The 20,489-nt window shown below is 42.3% G+C and overlaps 1 protein-coding gene across 5 annotated transcripts in view; it reads right to left on the reverse strand.

Annotated features, from left to right (window-relative positions):
- Window positions 1-20,489, reverse strand: part of rims2a (regulating synaptic membrane exocytosis 2a) — a 155,735-nt gene that overhangs the window by 32,622 nt on the left and 102,624 nt on the right. For 4 of the 5 annotated variants that reach the window (XM_086310512.1, XM_086310513.1, XM_086310515.1 and 1 more), the window contains 6 exons: window positions 19,217-19,333; window positions 16,595-16,780; window positions 15,131-15,237; window positions 14,777-14,809; window positions 4,529-4,629; window positions 421-587 (listed from right to left, as the gene is read on the reverse strand). In XM_086310512.1, coding sequence (XP_086166638.1) covers window positions 421-587; window positions 4,529-4,629; window positions 14,777-14,809; window positions 15,131-15,237; window positions 16,595-16,780; window positions 19,217-19,333 — 711 coding nt within the window. Of the gene's footprint in view, window positions 1-420; window positions 588-4,528; window positions 4,630-7,052; window positions 7,086-14,776; window positions 14,810-15,130; window positions 15,238-16,594; window positions 16,781-19,216; window positions 19,334-20,069; window positions 20,136-20,489 lie in introns of all 5 variants that reach the window. The other variant, XM_086310518.1, reaches the window with a different exon arrangement.

Below are 20,489 nucleotides of genomic sequence, written 5' to 3' on the forward strand. Positions count from 1 at the left end.
AAGCAGACTGATTCTAAATCACAGAAGAACTAACGTAGACTTAAAGCAAAGCACCATGCAGAGGAGTTTGTTTTTGCTTTGATATGAGACGACACCCAAAGAGTAGAAATATGTTTAATGTTTCAGTGACTACTGCCAGATATGGACAAACTTCCCCCACAGCGTGAAGGAACAGAGTTCAACCACTTGGCTCCAGATTCTCTAAAATGGAGCCAAACTTGAACTCATCACAGGGAGAAAATGACACGCAGCGCTACAGGAGGGGCATTTTCTCCTCGGGTAACCATGTGCAAACAGTTTCAAATTTGAAAACGTCTGGACATGGTAATGAATATGGGTTTCACCGCTGAGGGGGGCGGGGTTTGTCCATTCCAGCTTGATGGTAATTTAAAGAGCGACACAAAGTTTGCATCAGCCTACCGGATCTTGCGGTTTCCTTGCGGCCTTTCTGACTGGACAGACATGTAGCTCGTGCTGCTGAACCGAGAGGCACTACTGGTTCTCGACACAGCGGACACGTCGCTTACATCACTGTCCGACGACTTGGCTGACAAGTTGTCGGAGCCCCGTGGATCTCTGCCTGAACGCTGCAAAGAGGGAAAAGAATAAGACATAAAGTATGGTGACATCAGATATCACAAGTTTGGGGTTTTTTGAGCACTCAACAATTTTAACAAGTACAAAATGTTGTTGCTAAAATAGTCCCAATGAAAACTTCAACAAGTTACCAAAGGGTAGAGATTTCTAAAATGACTTCTACGTCTTTGCCTTGTAAGGGAAAACTATTTGATCAAGACAAGCAGTATTTCAGAAATAAGCTGTTGAATGTAAATAAAAAAGAAGAAATATGCACACTATTTTTACGTTAGGCATATTAGGTGAGCGACTTTAAAGGTCAGTATTTTAATTATGTAGTGGGAAAACATTGGGCTTGCAGTTAAATACCGCAGGGGTTCATGGTTTGAGATTTGGTCTTACCAGGTTCAGAGACTAGGAAAAGTTATAAATGACATCCACAATTTCAGCTTGACTTTCATTTTTGTGTACAAAAGGCTGGAATGGCACACGAAAGCATGTCTTCGTTTCATTCAGCTTCTGATCAGCATCCATTGTTTGTGTGTGTGTTGCAGGTTTTCACAGGCTTGTCTTGTTGATTTTAATTGACTTTTTACATTTGAGCTAATTTATGCTTTGGATCTATCTAGCATGGATATATTAGATGGTAAATGGACTGCTACTTAAATTGTGCTTTTCTAATCTAACTGAGCACCTAAAGCATTTGTTACTTGTCACCGGTAGTGTCGTGGATGAGAGAGGGAGGACCCAAACGCTGGACTCACAGGCAGGTAGGTGAAGGTGGATGTTTATTGCCGAAGGAGCGAGCAAACAGTACAGAGGGAGGAGATGGCTGGCTGACTGAATGAATGAATGAATGAATGAATGAATGAATGGCCAAAGGACTGACTGACTGAACATACAGACGACATAGACATCAGACGTACATCATCAATGACCCGACACTGAATGGGTAGAACAGAGGGCTTAAATACACAGACTGGTGATAATGATGATAATAAGGGACCGGTGAGTACACAGCTGAACATAATGAACTAATGATAATGGGAAGAGGACTGAACATAATACACACAGACCAAGGCTAAGACAATAAAACAGGAAGTGGAACAGGCAGTAGATAAACAGTGAATGTGAACTGAAAACACTGGGTCACCGACCCAGGAACCCTGACATTACTATAGTTCTCATTCTCCCAGTCAGTGCTTTTTGTGCAAGATCTTGTCTAATATTTGCACACTTACTCACACTCTTTATAAACAAACATGATGCGTGTTTTAGAGTAACAAGTAAAATGAATTCTGGAAACTAGATTTTTGAATTGGGAACTAGGGCCAAAAAATAAAACTGTTGCAAAAGTGACAAAACTGCAGATTCTTCAATGGCCCCTTGAAGATGTCACACAAGCAAGCTCCTATGTTAAAATGCCCAGTTTCACAGCAGAAATAAACCTAACATTGGTCCAGGCCGGGCGTCGACAATCTTCAACATCAAAAGAGCCATTTTAGCTCCTCCCAACAAACTACGAGAGAAAAAGTGCAGCACACGTGTGTAACGTGGATTAACATGTTTATTTTCTATGAGTTTCTAACTTGAATATGTCAAGCTCTGCCTGCTCTTGCATTACTGTGTTCGATTAACAATGCAGACAAAGAAATAATGCGCACATTTGTGATTACACTTGTGATAAAGTTTACAAGAAGCTGTTGATCAATCACAGTCCATACAGTGTTGCTGCCAGAGACCAAAGATGGAACATTCATCAGCAACTGTTCAATAAACTAAATTTTTTGGACATTGTTTTGAAAGATATTTGCAGGCACTTAAGTTAAGCTAGCAAACATTGGAAATATTAGAAAGTCCAATTGTTCTTGATTGCATCACAGCACACCTGGGAACCTCGCTCTGCGCCGTTGGTTTCCTTTTTGCACGCTCTTTTCTTTTTCAACAACTACCCAGTTTAAAGCTATGCCTAGCAGTGTGACAGATTTGTGTGATAACAATTGGTTGTAGGTGCAATATGGCTTGCCAACAGCCTATCCATGAAATATGTAATCCAGTTTTGCTGATTGGCTAGTATTACTGGAAGGCTTTTTTGTGTGTTACATAGAATTGTTCATAACAGGTGTTTATGTCTGTGTGATGTACCTTCCTAACCAAGCTTGTTAGCATTAGCTGACAACTTAGGACTCCAAAGAGTCATCCAAATATGGTCACTCCTGGCTCTGAAACACCCAGATGGCAACAACTAAAACGCTATTCCCCAGGCTTTAAAACGGGACTTCATAAAACAAAGATTCTTGTCATGTCTTGTCAATTGTTTATATACAGGCTAAGGCTCTCATACAAAGCAGGGTTACGGGGATTAAGTAATAAGATGGTTTATAACTTACTTCAGCATGCAAAACAAGTTGGCAAAAGTCATTCCCTGTATGCCTGCTTCTTAATGCTTGTGATGTGCAATTTTACTGCTAATTTTTTAGGGTATGATTGTCACTGGGGAAGAAGCTGAATGTCTAACTAAAAACGAGCACTTTTCAGTGGAAGACTGGGTGGAGCAAAATCAGGGTTGTGCTCTGAGAACTTGTCCCACAGAGACTGTGAACTTTCCAAAAATTAAAAACAACTTGAGGTATCATCCTTCTGATTAACTGGATGAGATCCAGAATGCATCGCAGACATACAAGCATGAGGACTTGTAGAGTGCGATCTAAAAACTGCACCCACGCTTAAAACAGTCAAAAGTGGCACAAGAAGATGATCTTAAACAGGCGATCGGCCAAATTTCAATCAGGTAATGCGTTTGTTTTCCATTTTTGAAGACTTGTGATCTCCTGTAATTGTACTCTTAATACTTCATGTACATTTTACTAAAAAAATTAATGAATAATATTCTGATTTAGACATACAAAGTTTTGCATGAGTACTTAACCATAAGTGGCAGGAAGACAGTTACCATATACTGTTTAATCCAGTGACAGTCAACTGGCTCACAAAGTCGGATTCTACTCAACTAACTTTATACACAGGCTTTCCTGGAAGCTGAACTGGGCTGGGATGATCTTGGCACAGACTTAGTCCAAGCACATTTGTGAACGTGGATGTGTATATAATATCTTGTTATGTTTTGGTTGGCTGTTTACTGTAACTAAATCTGGACGGAGTGTTACAGTAACTGCCTTTATTAGCATTGTTTTTGTCAATGGGAAGATATTGCTCAACATACAAGGACTGGGGAATAATTTCAGCAGCTTTTTATAGACTCCAAATACCATAGTTTTCATAGCATTGTCTTAAAAGGAAAGCAGACAGAGGGGCTTCATCTGCTAGGTCTCAGACCAGACCGCAGTGAGACAGCAGGCTCTGGCCGAGCTCTCTAAACATGTTCAGGACTTCTCCAGAACAGAGTAGTAAACAGTGGACTTTACACACAATTCCTTGAAATTGCAAAGTGATGTATTGAAGTATTTGGCCTAAATGACAAGGAGAAAAATGTAGTTTCCCACATAGAGATAACTCTAGGTGGCTTTAGATTGTTGTCGTTTTAGTTTTGTGTGCAATGATTTTGAGATATCTTATCGTTCCATTTACTTTTTCTGGGTTAACAATGGACACTGCTGAGAAACTGTTGGGAAGGATTAATAAAATGTATCCTGTGGCGCTGTGGATGCATGTCGCTTTTTAAAGTCAAAGCTTTGAATAAAGACGTGTATAATATATATCTGTGACTCAGATGAGCTGATTAGAAGAACAGCTGTATCCAGCTCTGTGTTTTCCAGCCTTTGAGTCTTTACCAGCTGCACTTTGTTTTGATATGTTTTGTGACCATATCTGTGCATGATGCAAACATCAGTGAGCATGCATTTTGGAACTTTGTGAACAGTGTTTGTGTAGGAACATCGTTTTCTGGAGTGTTGAAGCATAAATTAAGCAGACCTGGGCGTGTTTTCTTTACCTTGTGGTAGTCCTGCTCCAGTCTTGAGTCAGAACCAGCTCCCTGCTTGTACTTGTTCATCTTTAGTTTCATCTGTCTGGTCCTCTCCTCCATGTCCATACCTGAGCACAGAGACAGATGCGAGTCAGCTGGGAGCTGGTGGACTGTGAGGAGAGCCTCATGGAGGGGCATACTGTTATGGTGAGAGAGGCTTCTGTTGAGCTATGAGCCATGAGCTATGACGGGACAGATCTAATGGGAAAAGCTGAATGGTTGGCTGTTTTTAACAAACACAAACCCGTAAACATATGCTGCATAGAATAATAAACTAATTTTTGAAATCAATAAGTCCCACAAAAAATGCTGCTTTTTAGTCAGTCACTAATATTCAAATATTTTTATCTGACCTCAGTAAAACACATTTGAATGCTAAGCCAAATTACTCCAGTACTACTACAGCACTAAATGTAACAATACTAGTGATGCATTTTTTAAAAAAACTCTAGATGAAAGGAAATGATTAAACAACAAATTGAAATCCCTAAACGATCACATTAATTGGCCGAAGCATCCCTCTCGATTAAAACTGACAGGCATTTTAGTCCTTTTATAATTGCATAAAATCATCCGGTTTACCCATCTTATCACCTCCCAATTTCAGTTTAAGCTCTGCAAATGTGATTCTTACATTCGCAACCATGCACAGGCCTCTGTTGAAGTACAAATACCAATAAGAATAGGAACTGTGTACATTTTACAAACCTAAAAATGACAAAATAAGCTACAAACAGTTTCTACAGTAACCGTTTCTTTTCTGCAAAAATGTTCACCACATGGTGACTTTCCTGCTTTTTCCTGCATTTCCATTTTCCTGCTTACTCTTTGTCTCTACTTTTGTGTCATATGACCGCAGTGACAGAGTGAAGATGAATGCACACGTACAGGCGCCATGCTCACATGCCTTCATGTACACACTCGCACACAAAGAGAAACGAAAAAGCAAAGAAAAAGAGTAAAATAAAGGAATACAAGCTCAGAGCAAATGAATGACTGCATGAGTGAAGCGAAAGGAGTTGACGCATCACGCAGTTAGTAAACTACATGTGATTTCGCATCTCTCCCGGAGTATTTTGTTAACTAATAGTATTTAATTTAACTTTGTTAAATGATTGTAACTGAGCTGCTTTTGAAATTCCAGTGCAGTCAGAAAGTCGTTTTTTGTGATCGCTTCGTTTCAGTGGTCGTGATAAATATGAGGTTAAAATTGAACAACTTTGAGTTCATGTTCTTTTATACCAACACGTTCTCATCCCAACTTGTAACATAGAAACACATGTGACAAATCGCCAGTGTGTTACGCGTTTGGAGGCACGAGAGCCGTTTGGAATGAATCTATACATGTAAATGTGTTTTACGTTCTGATCATGAATCACTTTGGAAAACACTATCTGATAGTGTTAAGGTTATGGTTATGGTTAGGGTGTAACACGGCTGGAGCGTGTGTTACCGCCGCGAGTGGCATTCTATTGGGTTCAATTGAGAATCCGGAGCATCTCATAAGGACGCGGAAGGGTACCTTTCGTTACTATGAGACGCCTCGGGACATGACAAATCGTCTGTATGTTATGCGTTGGCAATGACAATGCTCTGTTTATCCAATTTTTATTGGACAGACAAGATTGGACAGTTCATCACAATAAATTGTGTTAGATCCTAGAAGACTGATGGCTTTTTCATGCTTGAAGCTGGAGAAACGAGGCAGTTAGCTTAGCTTATCATAAAAACATTTAACCTCGTGTGGTCTAGACATAAAAAGCTGAACGACCAGGACCTCAGAGGCTAGCTGCTTAACAAATTGTACCTTTTGTTTTGGACTGCAAAGAGACCACATTTTAAGTGACTCGGTGACTGTGCATGAATGTGTGCGGCAATCATTGTTTCATTTCAAAGCAAATCTGTGGAACAAGATCATGAAAACCATACTCACTAAAGTGAGTAAAATTTTTGACTGCACTGCATTAGCAGCGTTTAGGAACTCTAAGTCATTCAAAACCACACGAATCATCAAATTTCACTTGAAATAGGCCAAAAAGAAATCAATTTAGGGAAAAAGTAGCAAATCTATGTCTACAAAGAGAGTAATCAAAAGAATAAATCTGCTGTCATATGCTCACAGTAAGTTGTTTTTTTTTTTATCTTGGTAGAAAATGACAGTGTCTCACGTGCTGCAAAGAAACCACACTGGTGTGATCGTGATCATGCTTTAGTGAATGACAAGCCCACACAGTCTGTGTGCAGAAAAAATAAAGCAGCAGAAATGGTATGGAAGCCAGAAGCATCATCTACACAACAACGAAGAGAGCAACGCCGCAAGAAATTGGAGTCAAGCCAAACGGGAAAATAAAAGACGACTGAGATGAGGGGAGGCGGGTTTGAGGAGGGGGAGGGCAAGCCAGGAAGACGTACAGAGAGAATCACAGCAGAGGAAGGAGAAGAGGGAGCTGAGACAGAAAAGAAGGAAGGTGCAGAAGAAGAAGGGACAGACCTGAGTTCGTCCAACTTGGTGAGTCCGTGTCTTCTGGGATCACATCACACAATGGACAGACACAGACAGAGGAGAGGAAGATGGATGTGAGAGGATGCACGAAGGGTAAGGGGGAGGGCGAAGGAGGAGAGGAAGGATGGCTGGGAGGGCGACGCCATCACCAAAGGTCTCGGGTTTGGAGGGTCAGAGTAGACAGGAAGGAGTCGGAGGGGAGGGAGGGGGACACGACACAACAATACAACACGACAATGACAAAAACAACAAGCACAGAACACACAAACAAAATCATAGAGTACACCAAGAACACACAAACTCCACCATGGGGACAGTGAGAAGTCAAAATAGAGCAAAAAGGGTGCGAGGCCGGGGGAGGCTGAGGTAGAGAGGCCAAGAGTTTAGTTATTAGAAGTCAGAGAGAGAGGGAAGGGGAAAGGTTCTGTGCTTTAAAGGGGAAAAAAGAGCTGAAACAGGAAAGAGATGTTAATGTACCAAACCAGATAGAAACTTGAGACCTCTCTGCAGGCAGGTGAGGAAAGGAGGAAGAGGAGGAGAGAGGGGAGGGGGAGGAGGTATATAAGGAGAAGTGGATGTCACTTGAACCTGCATGGGGCAACTGTGGGGAAACAGCCTGGAAAAGTAACATGAACGGAAAAAAAAGAGGAAAAAAAAAAAGAAAAACTGAAAGCACAGAGCAGCGAGCACACAAAAGAGAGACGGCTACCTCACACAGTTTCACCAAGAGAACGTTCAAACTGACAAAAAATAGAGACATCACCTGGGTAGAGTGCGAGAGGTTTAAATACACGAAAGTGTACGCTTGGGCGCGCGCACACACACACACACACACACACACACACACACGAGCATCAGCCACAAGATCTCTCTGAAAAGTCACACAATACCAACATTCGACTGCCTGCTGCCAGGCATCTCTGTTGATTCCGATAGATTCACATTGTATTCATACGCATATTTCACTTGTCTCTGTATTATTCATGTTCTTCCTTTCTTCCGCTCGGGCCCCCGAAATATTCTGTTTAACTCCAGAGATGAAGTGTGCTTCTGTTTCCTCTGCGGCTACCAAGACACTTTCACACGTTTTGATCTCGCGTCGAGACAGCTGCTCATTGACTGACCCGACCTCAGTTCACAGGTTTAACATCGGGGTCCGGTTTGTTACCAACCTTCTCTCTTAGAGTCATGCTGACCCCTTTTTTTTTTTCTCCTGTTCTGTTCTCCAGCCCTCCCATCTGATCTCTATCCCAGGGGCTGAACCTGACAAATCAACAGTAACGACCAGGAGAGCCTTCATTGTCCTACACCCCCCCCCCCCCTCCCATACACACACACACACATACAGAGAATTTGCATTTAGCTCAATTAGCACTCACTTAGCTTGAATAATATGGTGTCACATGAATTAAAAGACAATGTGAGGCATCTGCCTAGCTAGCTTTCATGAACGTAATAGCAGTGTGGTTTAGCTTCGTCAGTCATTCCAGGAAACACACAGAAAATATGCAGAGTTGGAGAGAAATGAGAAATGGATGGAGTGAGAAAGTGAGAGAGACTGACTGAAGACCAGGCTAGCTGTAGGTTCATCACAGATTGGCCTGTGGGAAGCAGAGGCTTTGAAGACATGCCTCTCTGCATCCTGCAGACGCACTGAGAGAGCTACTGGGTTTTTAGCTCAGAACAGCAGATGTTTTATGTTTTATTTTAAAGCCACAATCCTAAATCTGGTTCTGTTGTCAAAACGTACCAGCAAGCGGCATAACAAACTAACATAAATGAGGCTTAACTTAAAGGAAGGTGAAGGCGTGCCACCATGGGAACATTTCAGGAACACATTTCATGCTTCCTATACATCCATGGGCAAGGATCAGGTGTCATTTAAATAACGCTGTTATTTGTACAGTGCTGACAAAAAAATCAGTAAAGAAATTAATATAAAGGGTAAGAAATCTATAAAATGTATCACTATTTTTTAAGGCGCTAGAAAAAAAACCCCAAAACAACAATCTTTTGTGGGGGGTTTTTTCATAGTTTTAAAATGTCAACTCCAAGATGCACTGCAATACCACACCAAGCAAGAAGAGACTGAAAAATAGAAGGATGCCATCCAGAGGCTGACAAAGACACCTCCTGTTAAATCAAAGGTGTGTCCGTGTGTGTCATATATATATATATATATATATATATATATATATATATATATATATATATTAGGGGTGCAAAGGTACACAAAATTGACGGTTCGGTTCGATACTTTGGTGTCACGGTTAGATATTTTTTCGATACAAAAAATGTTCATGCCTTTTTAATTTGTCATTTATTAAAATTATAAATATATATTTTAACTCAACTTAAATTTAATGTTGCTGAAACAACAAAATAGAAAAATCTATCTGATCGAGAAATCACTCATCTTTGGAAAAATAGTTTATTACAGAGAAATGTCTCTTTCCAAAATAAAAGCTATACTATACGCTTCTTCTGGGCTATATTCTCAGCAGCATATTAAACATATCAGGTCCCCATAAGGAGAATCATGTGCTAACGGCTGTCTAAATGACTCGGGTAAAGTTTGTAGCATGCATGCTTGTTGTTTTTGTCTGCTTCCACTTGTCTTTGCACTAGGATGATGTCGGTGTAAATGTGCAGTCATATTCGTTGTGTTCCCACTAGTGCTGTCAGCGTTAATCTTGTTAAAATGACATTAACGCCATAACGCGGCAAATCTCCGTTAACGAGTTACCGCGGATCGCCCCGTGCATGGGGCTGGACGCTGTCAACAGGTTAACGAGCTAACTTCGCTAACACAGTAATTCTCACCAATGTAATTGAGCATTGCGTGGCACATCTGACATACTGTTTTACTTTAGTCCATGACTCGCTTACCATCAGGGTCATGCTTCACATGAAAACCAAAATAGTTCCAAACGCCAGATCTGAATCAGGGTGGGGGAGGTTCAATTTGCCATTTTGCAAAGAGCTTAGCTTCTGTCTTGCTAGCTTGTGCTGCACTCAGTGGATCTGCACTCTACAGTGCAGCCTAGGCGGAGTAGTTGAACGCAGATCCACTGAGCGCTCAACACAGACAGCATCGTCAGAAGAAAAGTTGATCAAATAAATTAAAAAAAATTGTATTGTTCGATACATATGCGTACTGAACCGAAAGCACTGTATCGAATGGTTGAATATCGATACGAGTATTGTTGCACTCCTAATACATACATATATATATATGTGTGTGTGTGTGTGAGGGTAGAATCCAGTTGAAAGAGTCCACACAAGGACAAGTCAAAGGAGCTTGCAAAGGAAAGCATCTGGACGTTTCACCTCTCATCCGAGAAGCTTCTTCAGTTCTAAGGTCAAATGGTGGAGAGTCCCACATTTAAACCCAGTGGGAGTTTCCCCCCACAGAGGGACAAAAGGACCCCCTGATGATCCTCTAATCACCTGAGTCAAGGTGTGAAAATGGGTGTGGATCACAATCAGCCAGGGTTTCGGGTGTGTTCATTGTGAAACCTGGCCCCACCTTATCATGCGAATTCCTGAGGTCAGATGGCCCAGGATGTGAGTGGACGTTAAGGCGTCTGGGAAGGGAACTCAAAACTGGATTATAGATGGCAGACAGTTGGTGTCGTAAACCCCCGCCTCTGTTCAAAGATGGTCGCTCACAGTGGACGTAAATGGCTTCTTTCACTCCTCTTTCAAGCCATCTGTCCTCTCTGTCCAAAATGTGAACGTTGGCATCTTAGAAAGAGTGACCTTTATCCTTAAGATGCAGATGGACTGCTGAGTCTTGTCCTGTGGAGGTGGCTCTTCTATGTTGTGCCATACGGTTGTGAAGTGGCTGTTTGGTCTCTCCGATGTGGAGGTCTGGGCATTCCTCGCTGCACTGTACCGCATACACCACATTGTTAAGTTTGTGTTTAGGAGTTTAAATCTGGGACTCTCCGCCATTTGACCTTAGAACTGAAGAAGCTTCTCGGATGAGAGGTGAAACGTCTTCAAGTAACTTAAAGAAGTCCAGACGCTTTTCTTTGCAAGCTCCTTTGACTACGATGACCTGGATGACTGAGAACCTTAACAGACACACAAGGACAAAGTCAGCAATTCTTCACAGAAACCATATTCTATTAGAATACTTTCAGTGAGTCCATGAGCAATAAACAGCTATAGTAGATACTATTATTATGCAATATTTTATTGCTACAAGCTTCGCTAAACTTACAAACTGAAGTAAATACTATAAAACAAATGACAAGTAAAGCAATGACTGTTTTTGAGCTGGTTCAGTTTAGCTTTGAAATGTTCCTGAAATATTCAGTCAGTTAAGCTTGATACTCAGACCTTTAGACATATTTGTTGAATTTCAAAAGACAAATTTTAAATCTTTTTTTAAAGGCTTGTATGTAGAAATCATCATGCTATGTACAGGGCTGATCAGACAAGCATGAAGAGGCCTATACGCAAGATTGATGCACTTTTCTCTTTTTGACCGGGTACTTGTCTGGTTAGATACGTTGATTACTGTTCATGTACTCATATGAGAGAGAGTAAAAAAGACTTGTACCCTATCAGACCGACCGACCTGTGTCAGTGAGTGAAGGGTAAGGTTGCGTCCCACCATCAGACAGAGAGCCATTCAGCCCTCGCTGCTGGTCCTCCCATGTCACCTCTAAAGCAAGACATACACATAGATATACACACACACACACTGATTTTGACACCATTAGGAGATCTCCTTCCTGCGCAAATGTTTATTCTTTACTTTCTATGTCTTCATTTATTGATACATTGCATAATGAGCATTTTGTGTATTATGCTCTGTACCAATAATAGAAAGCTGCTGCAAGCATAAATTAAAACAAACAAACAGATAAGAAAAAGGCATCTTTACTACTTCAGCACTGAAATCAAGGACAGCTCCTTATCAAACATTATGAACTTTGCTCCATCTGCTGGCCAACAGAGGTAACAGCCTCTCAAATAAAAAAAAACTAAAAAAAAAACATTACACTCTGCAGTACTGCAGCAAAGTGTAATGCACAGGCAGCAGGAAATGCTGTTTATGTGGAACACTATCCTAAAAATGTCTCTATTCACCTTTACTCCATTACGCCATTTTTATTACTGTTTTTGGCAAAAAAGGACAATTTTCTTTGCACTAAGCACCAGTTATGTTTGTAAGAGACTGCCAGTCTTAATGGAGTGCATGAAAAGACTGTGTGCACAAGAGCGCAATAATCCATGTCTAATTGAAATGATTGGCAATTTCACAATGGAAATGGAGAGCTCTGTCTTTGTGAGGTGGAGCTGAGCAGAATTAATTAGTATTAAAGAAGAGGGCAGATTAGAGCTCTGAGGCCACGCTGGAGGCAGAGAAGGGCAGACCAACCAAACTTCCAATCACAGCACTCTGTATGCATTAACATCAGTTACACTACACACAAGTCTCTAGTTTGATCACGCAAATAAAGTCAGAAGGAACGGACCATGCTTTTTGGGTGAGAGATGAAACTTGGGCGAATAAAACACTTTGGTGCGACTGAGAGCAGCTCATCATCAAGGACCACAGCTGCTGCTAACTAATGTCACAGAAGGACCAAGAGAGCCCACACAGCAAAATCACACCATCACACTGCTCGGAAGACTTGCCTTTCCTCCCATTTACCGGTGGGCCTTGGGGTTTTTCCTCACTGCCTGCTGCTAGTGGGGAGACAGATGGAGGTTCATGAAATGGTGCAGCACTGAAACTTTACACTGTACGTCACCGTAATATCACAGCTCATTCCACTTGGGCCCAGACGCAGATGCACATATGCCACACAAGTGTGCACGCACGCACACATACGCACATATACCACAAGATCTGATGTGCACAGCAAGCGTTATTGCATAGAACTGCCGTGAGCTACTGGTTAATTATTCTGCTCAGTGTGTGATTATCAGAAAACATAGTTTTATAATATGCAGTTGTACAGTTATATTGACAACTCAACATACAACCATCTTACCATCCAAAGACACCATTAATTAACCCTGTTTAAAAATACAGTTTCCTTTTAGAGACCTTTCATGAATATCCAATGTGCCAGTGAGTGCTATAGCTGTCACAGTGTTGAGTAACAGCACCACACAGTCAAAGGACAGAAGCGTGCCACGTAAACAGATGGGAAGGTAGGAAGTAGAAACCGTGGGGAACTCCAGTTTCTGCCAACACTCTTGCCGCTCATTCAAGCCTGGGTTTGAATGTACTATACAACAGCGTGTACTGTACAGCACTCTCGAGCAAAACGCAAACTCCACACACTTAAAATGCAGAGGCTCACATCCGCCGTGTTTCATTTTTAAAGATCTGCCATGACACAAGAGTAAAAACCCGCCGCGTGTTCTCAGTGATAAACACACCTGGATGATCGTTTTGGGGTTCAGGCGCCCTGGGCTCTTCCCCTGTTGCCACACATAAACAGATACACACATACAGGACAGTTAATGTATCTGCCAACTAGGCTTATATCAATATTCCAGCTTCTCCCAGGAATAATACAATAATATGGATCCAGTGTAGAAAGGTCCACACGCACACAAAAGCACAATCAGATTTGCTCAGCATAAGCCAAGTGTCACACAGCTCTGTGGGAACCACGGCGCAGGGTCGGATCAATGCTTCCCCTCTGCCCGTGCAGTGCCGCTGTCCTATAAGAAATAGACTAAAACACAGAGCAAAAGAAGGAGAGAGTGAGAGAAAGGAGAGAGATGTGAAAAGGCAGAGTGCCTGTCAAAGAAAAAAGGAAGAAAAAAAAAACAGGAGTAAGCGAGGCTGGGGGCAGGTATGAAGAGGAAGAACAAATAAAGGTGACACAAAGGAGCAATGGAGAGGTCCAGACACAGAGAGAGCTTTTGAGTGATAAAAAGATGGCAAAGATACAAAAAAAGACTGGGACTGAGAGAGAGCGAGAGCACAGGGGAGAGAGCGGGGCTGGCTGGCAGCTGTACAGAAGACAGGGAAAGGCCCTTGTGGACTCTGACAGTGATAAAAGGGTTGTGTGAATACTTTGACACGTTCACCAGAACTGCACGAGCTTCTTCTCTCCAGATTTATCTCAGTCGTTCCCCACAAAGCTTAGAACAACCCTTTTACAGCATCCAATTTAAAGACACGTGAAAACAATCATTGCCTTCATCACAGTGCTTCATATCACAGTTCATTACAACAACACGCAACAATTTGCCAGAGGAGTGCTGAGTAACACTAAGGACTTCACATGCCTCTGTACAATGTGAACAAATGCAGGTTTTGCTGTAATTGTGAAAATTGTGGAGTTTAGCACAAAATAGCATAATATTTGCTTCGGTGACGTATCTCAGCAGTCCAAATGTTTTAAAAATTGAATTATTTGCAGACAGTTAGTAATGATATCTGGTGTGTAACGCAAAGCAAAAGAACAGCAAGGCTACAAATCAACACAACACTGGTACGATCAGTAGGATCAAGGCACCACGATGGCACAGGACATTCTAACTGCACGTTTAAACACAACTGCAACGGGGGGGTTGGAGGAGGAGGATTCAGTATGCACAGATCAAGTTTAGCCTCCACTGAACTGAGCTACCCGCCCTGTTGCAGACAGGGTTTTGGCTTTTGGAGGGAGGTGCAGCTCGAGCAGCAATTCCCAGTCCGAAAGACGAAACCCGAACATTCAGGTACAGACCTTCACGAGGCTCTGTTCCTTCGTCTCCATCTTCTGAGAGAGGAATGGAAAAGGAACCGAGCAGAGATGTTAATGGATGGAAGGCCAAAGTGAAAACCCATAAAGCAATGAAAAATCCTTGTACTTTTGAGACTTCTACAACTTCTACCGAAGCGTTCCACCAGCTAGTAATAATTATCCCTTTGGTCAGTGACACCAAAACCAAAAAGCTCTTCTTGTGACCCACAAGTTCGGGTCATAAAATAGTAACTTTATCGCTTTAAAATACTGAATATATGAATGCTCAAAATAAATTCAATTAGGTAGACAGTAGCCGTGTAATTTAAATTTAAAAAAGACATCCAGGTGACTTACTTCTGTCTTTGCCTGCGGGTGGAAGCTGTGGGAGTTGCCGACCTCGTCTACTGGACATAGGGGTACTTGTGGGACTGGTCTGGACGGACCCACTACGCGGATGTGCCCTATATGACAAAAAGTAGCAGACAATGGCATGAGACATAAAGTAGGAGCTCGATGTAGGTGTTGCAAAGAAGAGAAAAGCGTACATTTGATCGGAGACGAGCAACATGAAAAGTAAAACTATGTTCTTTAATGGAGAGCCAATACGTGATTTAATGTAGTTAGCTGGGGTCATTCAATTATTTACAATATATGTAAGGTCACATGTAATTTAGTCACTGCCAGACACAGCAGAAATCAATCAGTGATAGAAAACTCGCTGTTGACTTTATCTCCAATATAAAACCAATGCACACAGTGGTGATGTTTTGGCACATGGCATGGAAGTGGAGGGCTACATCGACTGTAGGGAGCTGAGCTGCAATAAAAGATGCCAGGAGTGAATCGCATGTAAAGTCGACTCATCAAGCTGCAGGAGAGAAGAGTTGAAATGCAGAAACAGCAGACCAGTGCGACCATGCGTTCAGACTGTCCCCGCAGGCTTCCAACTCAAAAACAAAAGAAGAAGAGGAAAGAGGACAAAAAAAGTAAAAACAGAATGCCATCCGAGGACATCAGTTGATGTTAGTAATGAAATCAAAGTAAAATGTCGGCCCATCACTGCTATACTCACTCAAGCGTATGAGCAGTGTGTCCCAAATTAAAATTTTTCTTTTTAATAAAAGGAGTCAGCAAGCTAGCTACGGTGTCAGGGTCATCGTGCCCGGGATATGTGTAAAGAAAATACAGCACATCCACTGGTGCTTTTGGAGACAAAACAGAAAGTGGCGTGTGACAGGTGGAGGTCGGTGGAGTGAGGTGAGCTGAGGTGAGGTGAGGCGGGGAAGCGGGGGATTAGGAGGGTGGGAGGTAGGTGAGTGTGATGTGGTATTTTTGGTTTATTCTGGGAGTTAGTCAGGGTCGGGGTGGGTGGGAGCTCATGGGACAGCTTCTGTACGGCTTTAAGCCTGTAAAGGTTTTAGCTGTACAAACATTTAGAAGAGGTAGAGCATCTCTGGAGGCAGAAATATTCTTACAGGTTGATTTAAAGCTCAGTGTGAGAGTACAGCACTTTTAGCTAGGCTGTCTACACGAACCCTAGTTGTAAAACCTCGGTACATGCTGCACATCCCTTGTTAAAAGCAGAATATTAGCCTTGATGTTTCAAATGTGCTTTTCAAGAGTAAGGTTTATTAAGAAAAATAACAAAAAAAAAATCGCCCAAACAAATCTTGAAATACTTATTAATGTTTACATTTTCTGTTGAAATGATTTCTCCCTCCAGTGAAGCTATGCTTCTGGGAAATGAGTGTACAACTAAAAAGTACTGTCTGCTTCTATGCCACGTTGGCTGGCTCTGATCTCTGATCTGGGTCACACCTCGTCAAGGCAGGTGAGGGGGGGGCGGACCTCCCAGATGGCAGAGAAGGCATGGACCTCATGAGCGAAGAGTCGTGGGGGCGTTCAGTGGAGCGTGAGCGGGACGTGTGGCGCTCTATAGTGGGCCGCTGGTCTGCAGAGCGGGACCTGCTGTGATACTCGTGTCTATCCATGGCTCCGTGGCTCCTACAGAGGTTGTTGAGAGACAGGCAGGCACTCAGTGTGTCTCCAGCAGGGCACGGACAGTAAGGAGGGCAAAGAAATTTTCTGCACCCTCAAAACTCCAAAGGATCATGTGGAATCCTGTATTTTTAATTGGTATAATCAATCTACTACCAATAGCATAGATACTTGTCAGAAGCTAATTGGGTGTTATGTCAAGTGTGCCTGATTTGCAGGTAGTGATCAAAACTACCTAGAGATAAAGACAAAATGAAATGATTCCTAAACTCTTAAAACACACATTATTGTTTATGACTCTCCACATGAGGCTAATTTACTTTATTTAAAGAGCAGACAATATGGACTGTGCTAGGTGGCTCCTGTGTGCTTTGCAGTCCTTGGTGGAACCAGTGACTTAACTGTGAAGTACTCAAGACGTGTGCAATGAACAAGGACTATGTGCTGTCTCTCTGTAGGTGATAGGTGAGCATTCTGTTTGAGCCAGAGTGGGAATGTGAGGGAAAAGTGACTGCACTTGGATTATTTTGTCTGTTATATTCTGCAAAATGCCCAGGCAAAAGAACTTTTGGCACAGTGACAATGAAGGCAGATTCAGATGATCTGAAGAGCTGTAGGGGAAAAAAAACAGGTGAGGTTTCTCAGCTGGGAAAATTACTGACGAGGCACAGAGAGGAAAAAAAAAATTGTACAGAAATTCATTGATCAAGAAATAAATTCACATATTAAAAACAGTGAAGTGAAAAAGGCACCTCAGTCTTGAGAAGCAGAGGGGATTTTAGAGCATGCTGTTTGCTAACCTTTGTATGTATGTTACCAGTTTCGATTCACACACCGTGAGTAATAATATTTTATAGTTTTTGTACTTTCATACAGAACAAAATAGTATTGAAATGAACCGCTGCACACACTGTTTGCTAAAATGCAAGAAATGCAAGAAAACACTATAGATATGTGGGAACGTCTTCAGTCAAACTGGGTTCTAATGATAGCAAATACTTTATAAATAATTTCATTAGATCAGTCCATTTTGTTATTGCCATTCAGTGTCTGTAGTCTTCTCAAGTATGAAATATTGTCCAGTAGAGGAAATGTCCTGATAAAGGCTCATCAGTCAGTGACCTTACACAATCTATACAACAGTCATTTACTCTCATCATCACCGGGTCCCGTTCTCATTACGTGCTACGGCCAAGAATCTTTCAGTGATGTGAGGTTACGTCTGTTCAAGCATCACATTATGTGTAATTCAGTGGACGCAACTGTAACACACAAACTGCTCTGCTCACTAGATTCTCACAGGAATGTTTGTTTTCCTGGCTCGGGAAAGTTGCTGTATTCATTCCTGCATGCTGCATACTGTACAGGCTTTGTCCTGCTTTAAGTGCACTCTGGAGGGTTGCACTTAAACTACAGAACCATGAAAAACCTTTTCTGCAGGCAAATCACCCAAAAATAAAACATCTGGCAAAAGGCTCCAACTCCACTAATGCTCTTTGTTGCTAGACTCTTTTTTTCCCTCATCCAAGTGGCTTTTGTGTCTGTATTGTGCCCTCATTTCTTTTCAGGTCTTACTATGCCTGACTGCAGACAGAAACAAACTATCTATATGAAGAGTGGAGGGGAATCAACTGTAGTCCTCTGTTGGCTACTTTCCTTTCTCTGTCAGTTTAGACAAAAGGAAAGACACAGAGAAATAGATGGACAGCTCTTGTTAATGGGTATCTAGGCTATAGGCTTAGCCTGAAGTCGGGCCAAGCCAGGCCTTAGGGAAACTTTGTGACAGTTTTATAAAGTCAGTCGGGCTCTTGGGCTGAGTTCAGAAGACTCATCAGTTTTTTTTTCCTCCTGGAGAGGAGAGAAGTAGCACAAATGTCACGTTATTCCTGACTGGAAGCCAGATGGCAGCAGGCAAAAGACTGAAGCATGGTGCACCAGTGTGGGTCGGGAATTGATGGGTGTCAGTAGGCCTTTCTATAGGTGCTTGAAACAGCCCAGCAATCCATTCAGACCATATAGAAGAAGTCAAAAGGCCACTCTATGGATGACTGTAAGTGCAACTGTCAATAGCATGTTAAATTAAAAAAAAAAAAAAAAGACAACATCAATAATAACAAACACCACTGATCAACATATGGCTGTTTGCATAATGCGCATGGGTACACAATGACATCAACAAAGGAACAGTCAAGTGCGAGCCAGCACTTACACAGCCGACATCAGCAACACAAATAGCTCTGAGCCTCATCGTACAGAGGCAGTTGTGTAACATAACTGTACAGCCACACAACCTCAGAGCCGTGATGACTCCTTAACAAAAACCGATATCAGGGAGGATATCATTTTCCGTCATCACCTGTACGATCACGGATAAATTAAAGACGGATGAAGAACAACTTCAGGAGACCACAAGACGGCGGGCGCAGCAGCGCGTGTCAGTACCTCTCGTAGTCATAGTCGGAGGAGTAGGCGCCCTCTGAATAGGCACGGGTCATCCTAGTGGAACGCAGTAACCTGACTGCTTCCTCGCGGCAGATCGGATACACACGATGGTTGCGGCTGCCGAGAAAATATCACAGCTGGTCAGCGCTCGATTTTTTAAATTTTGTTTCACCACATGGGGGAGGCAACATGACAAAGAAGCTGGAATTCAGATCTCAAAACTGAATACAAAAGTACACTGATGCGCTGAATGTACCCATACGACTGCAGGGGAAACCACCTCTGCTGGACAAAACTTCACAACCACAAAACACTTATCTATTTAACAGTATGGCCAACAGACGCTCTTTTAGTAAAAAGACAAGAGACAGACTGAACTTCTCCAAAGCCTGCATTCATGCACATGATTTATTCTAGAAGATTTAAATGCTTATATGATAATGAGATGGTGAGAGAGAGCAATGCTGATACTGGATGAAATGTATGGCTATTATCCAATCAACATGATGCACCACGGGAAAGTAAACAGTTCTTTATATATTTAATCTTTGGCAGAAGAAATGTATACTGATACACATACACACAAAACACTCACGGCACTGACATTGAACAGGTCAGCTGAAGTGATTTACACCTCAAATCCACAAACCCATGTGGCTTTTTAAAGCATGCCACGGTGTCAGTGCTATATCTTCAACACCCTAATGGAAGCTTTCCTCAAAAAACAACCCAACAAATAAAATATATAAAAAAATAGGCTTGTGGGTTGGTGCATGGTTGGGGAGGGGGTTTGGCTGGCTGGTAACTAAAGTAGCAAAGGTGGGGCTTCATGCAAGCTCTGGTAAAAGTCTACCTGGGGTCCTTCTGAGGGTCATCAATAGGCTGAGTATGTCTGGTTCGAGGTAGGGTGAGAAAATGGCTGCAACCACATGGAAGGAGGAGAGAAGACAGAGATGGATCTGAGATGTTGAAGAGACAGAAGAGAAGGAGGAAAGGAGAGAAAGACAGCAGATCGGAGACAAAGATCATACAGGCGGACAGCCGGAAGGGGGAGGAAACCGAGGGGAGGTTGTAAAAGAGAGAAGCTCACAGGAGAGAGGTTAATGTACACGATTCAGGGTGGAAAAACTGGTGAGGAAGATGAGAGGTGAGAGAAAGCCGAGAAATCGCACGGCGAGGAGACGACTTCCTCGGCTCTAGTGCACAGACAGATAAAAATGGTACACAGAAGACGCCGGAAGAGAAAAGCACAGTCCGAACCCCTAAACCGGTC

The sequence above is a fragment of the Aulonocara sp. 'chitande type north' Nkhata Bay genome, linkage group LG11 (genome assembly GCF_057382095.1).
Source record: "Aulonocara sp. 'chitande type north' Nkhata Bay isolate Kocher_YH1m ecotype deep benthic linkage group LG11, A_spYH_male_GT1.1, whole genome shotgun sequence".
NCBI lineage: Eukaryota > Metazoa > Chordata > Actinopteri > Cichliformes > Cichlidae > Aulonocara > Aulonocara sp. 'chitande type north' Nkhata Bay.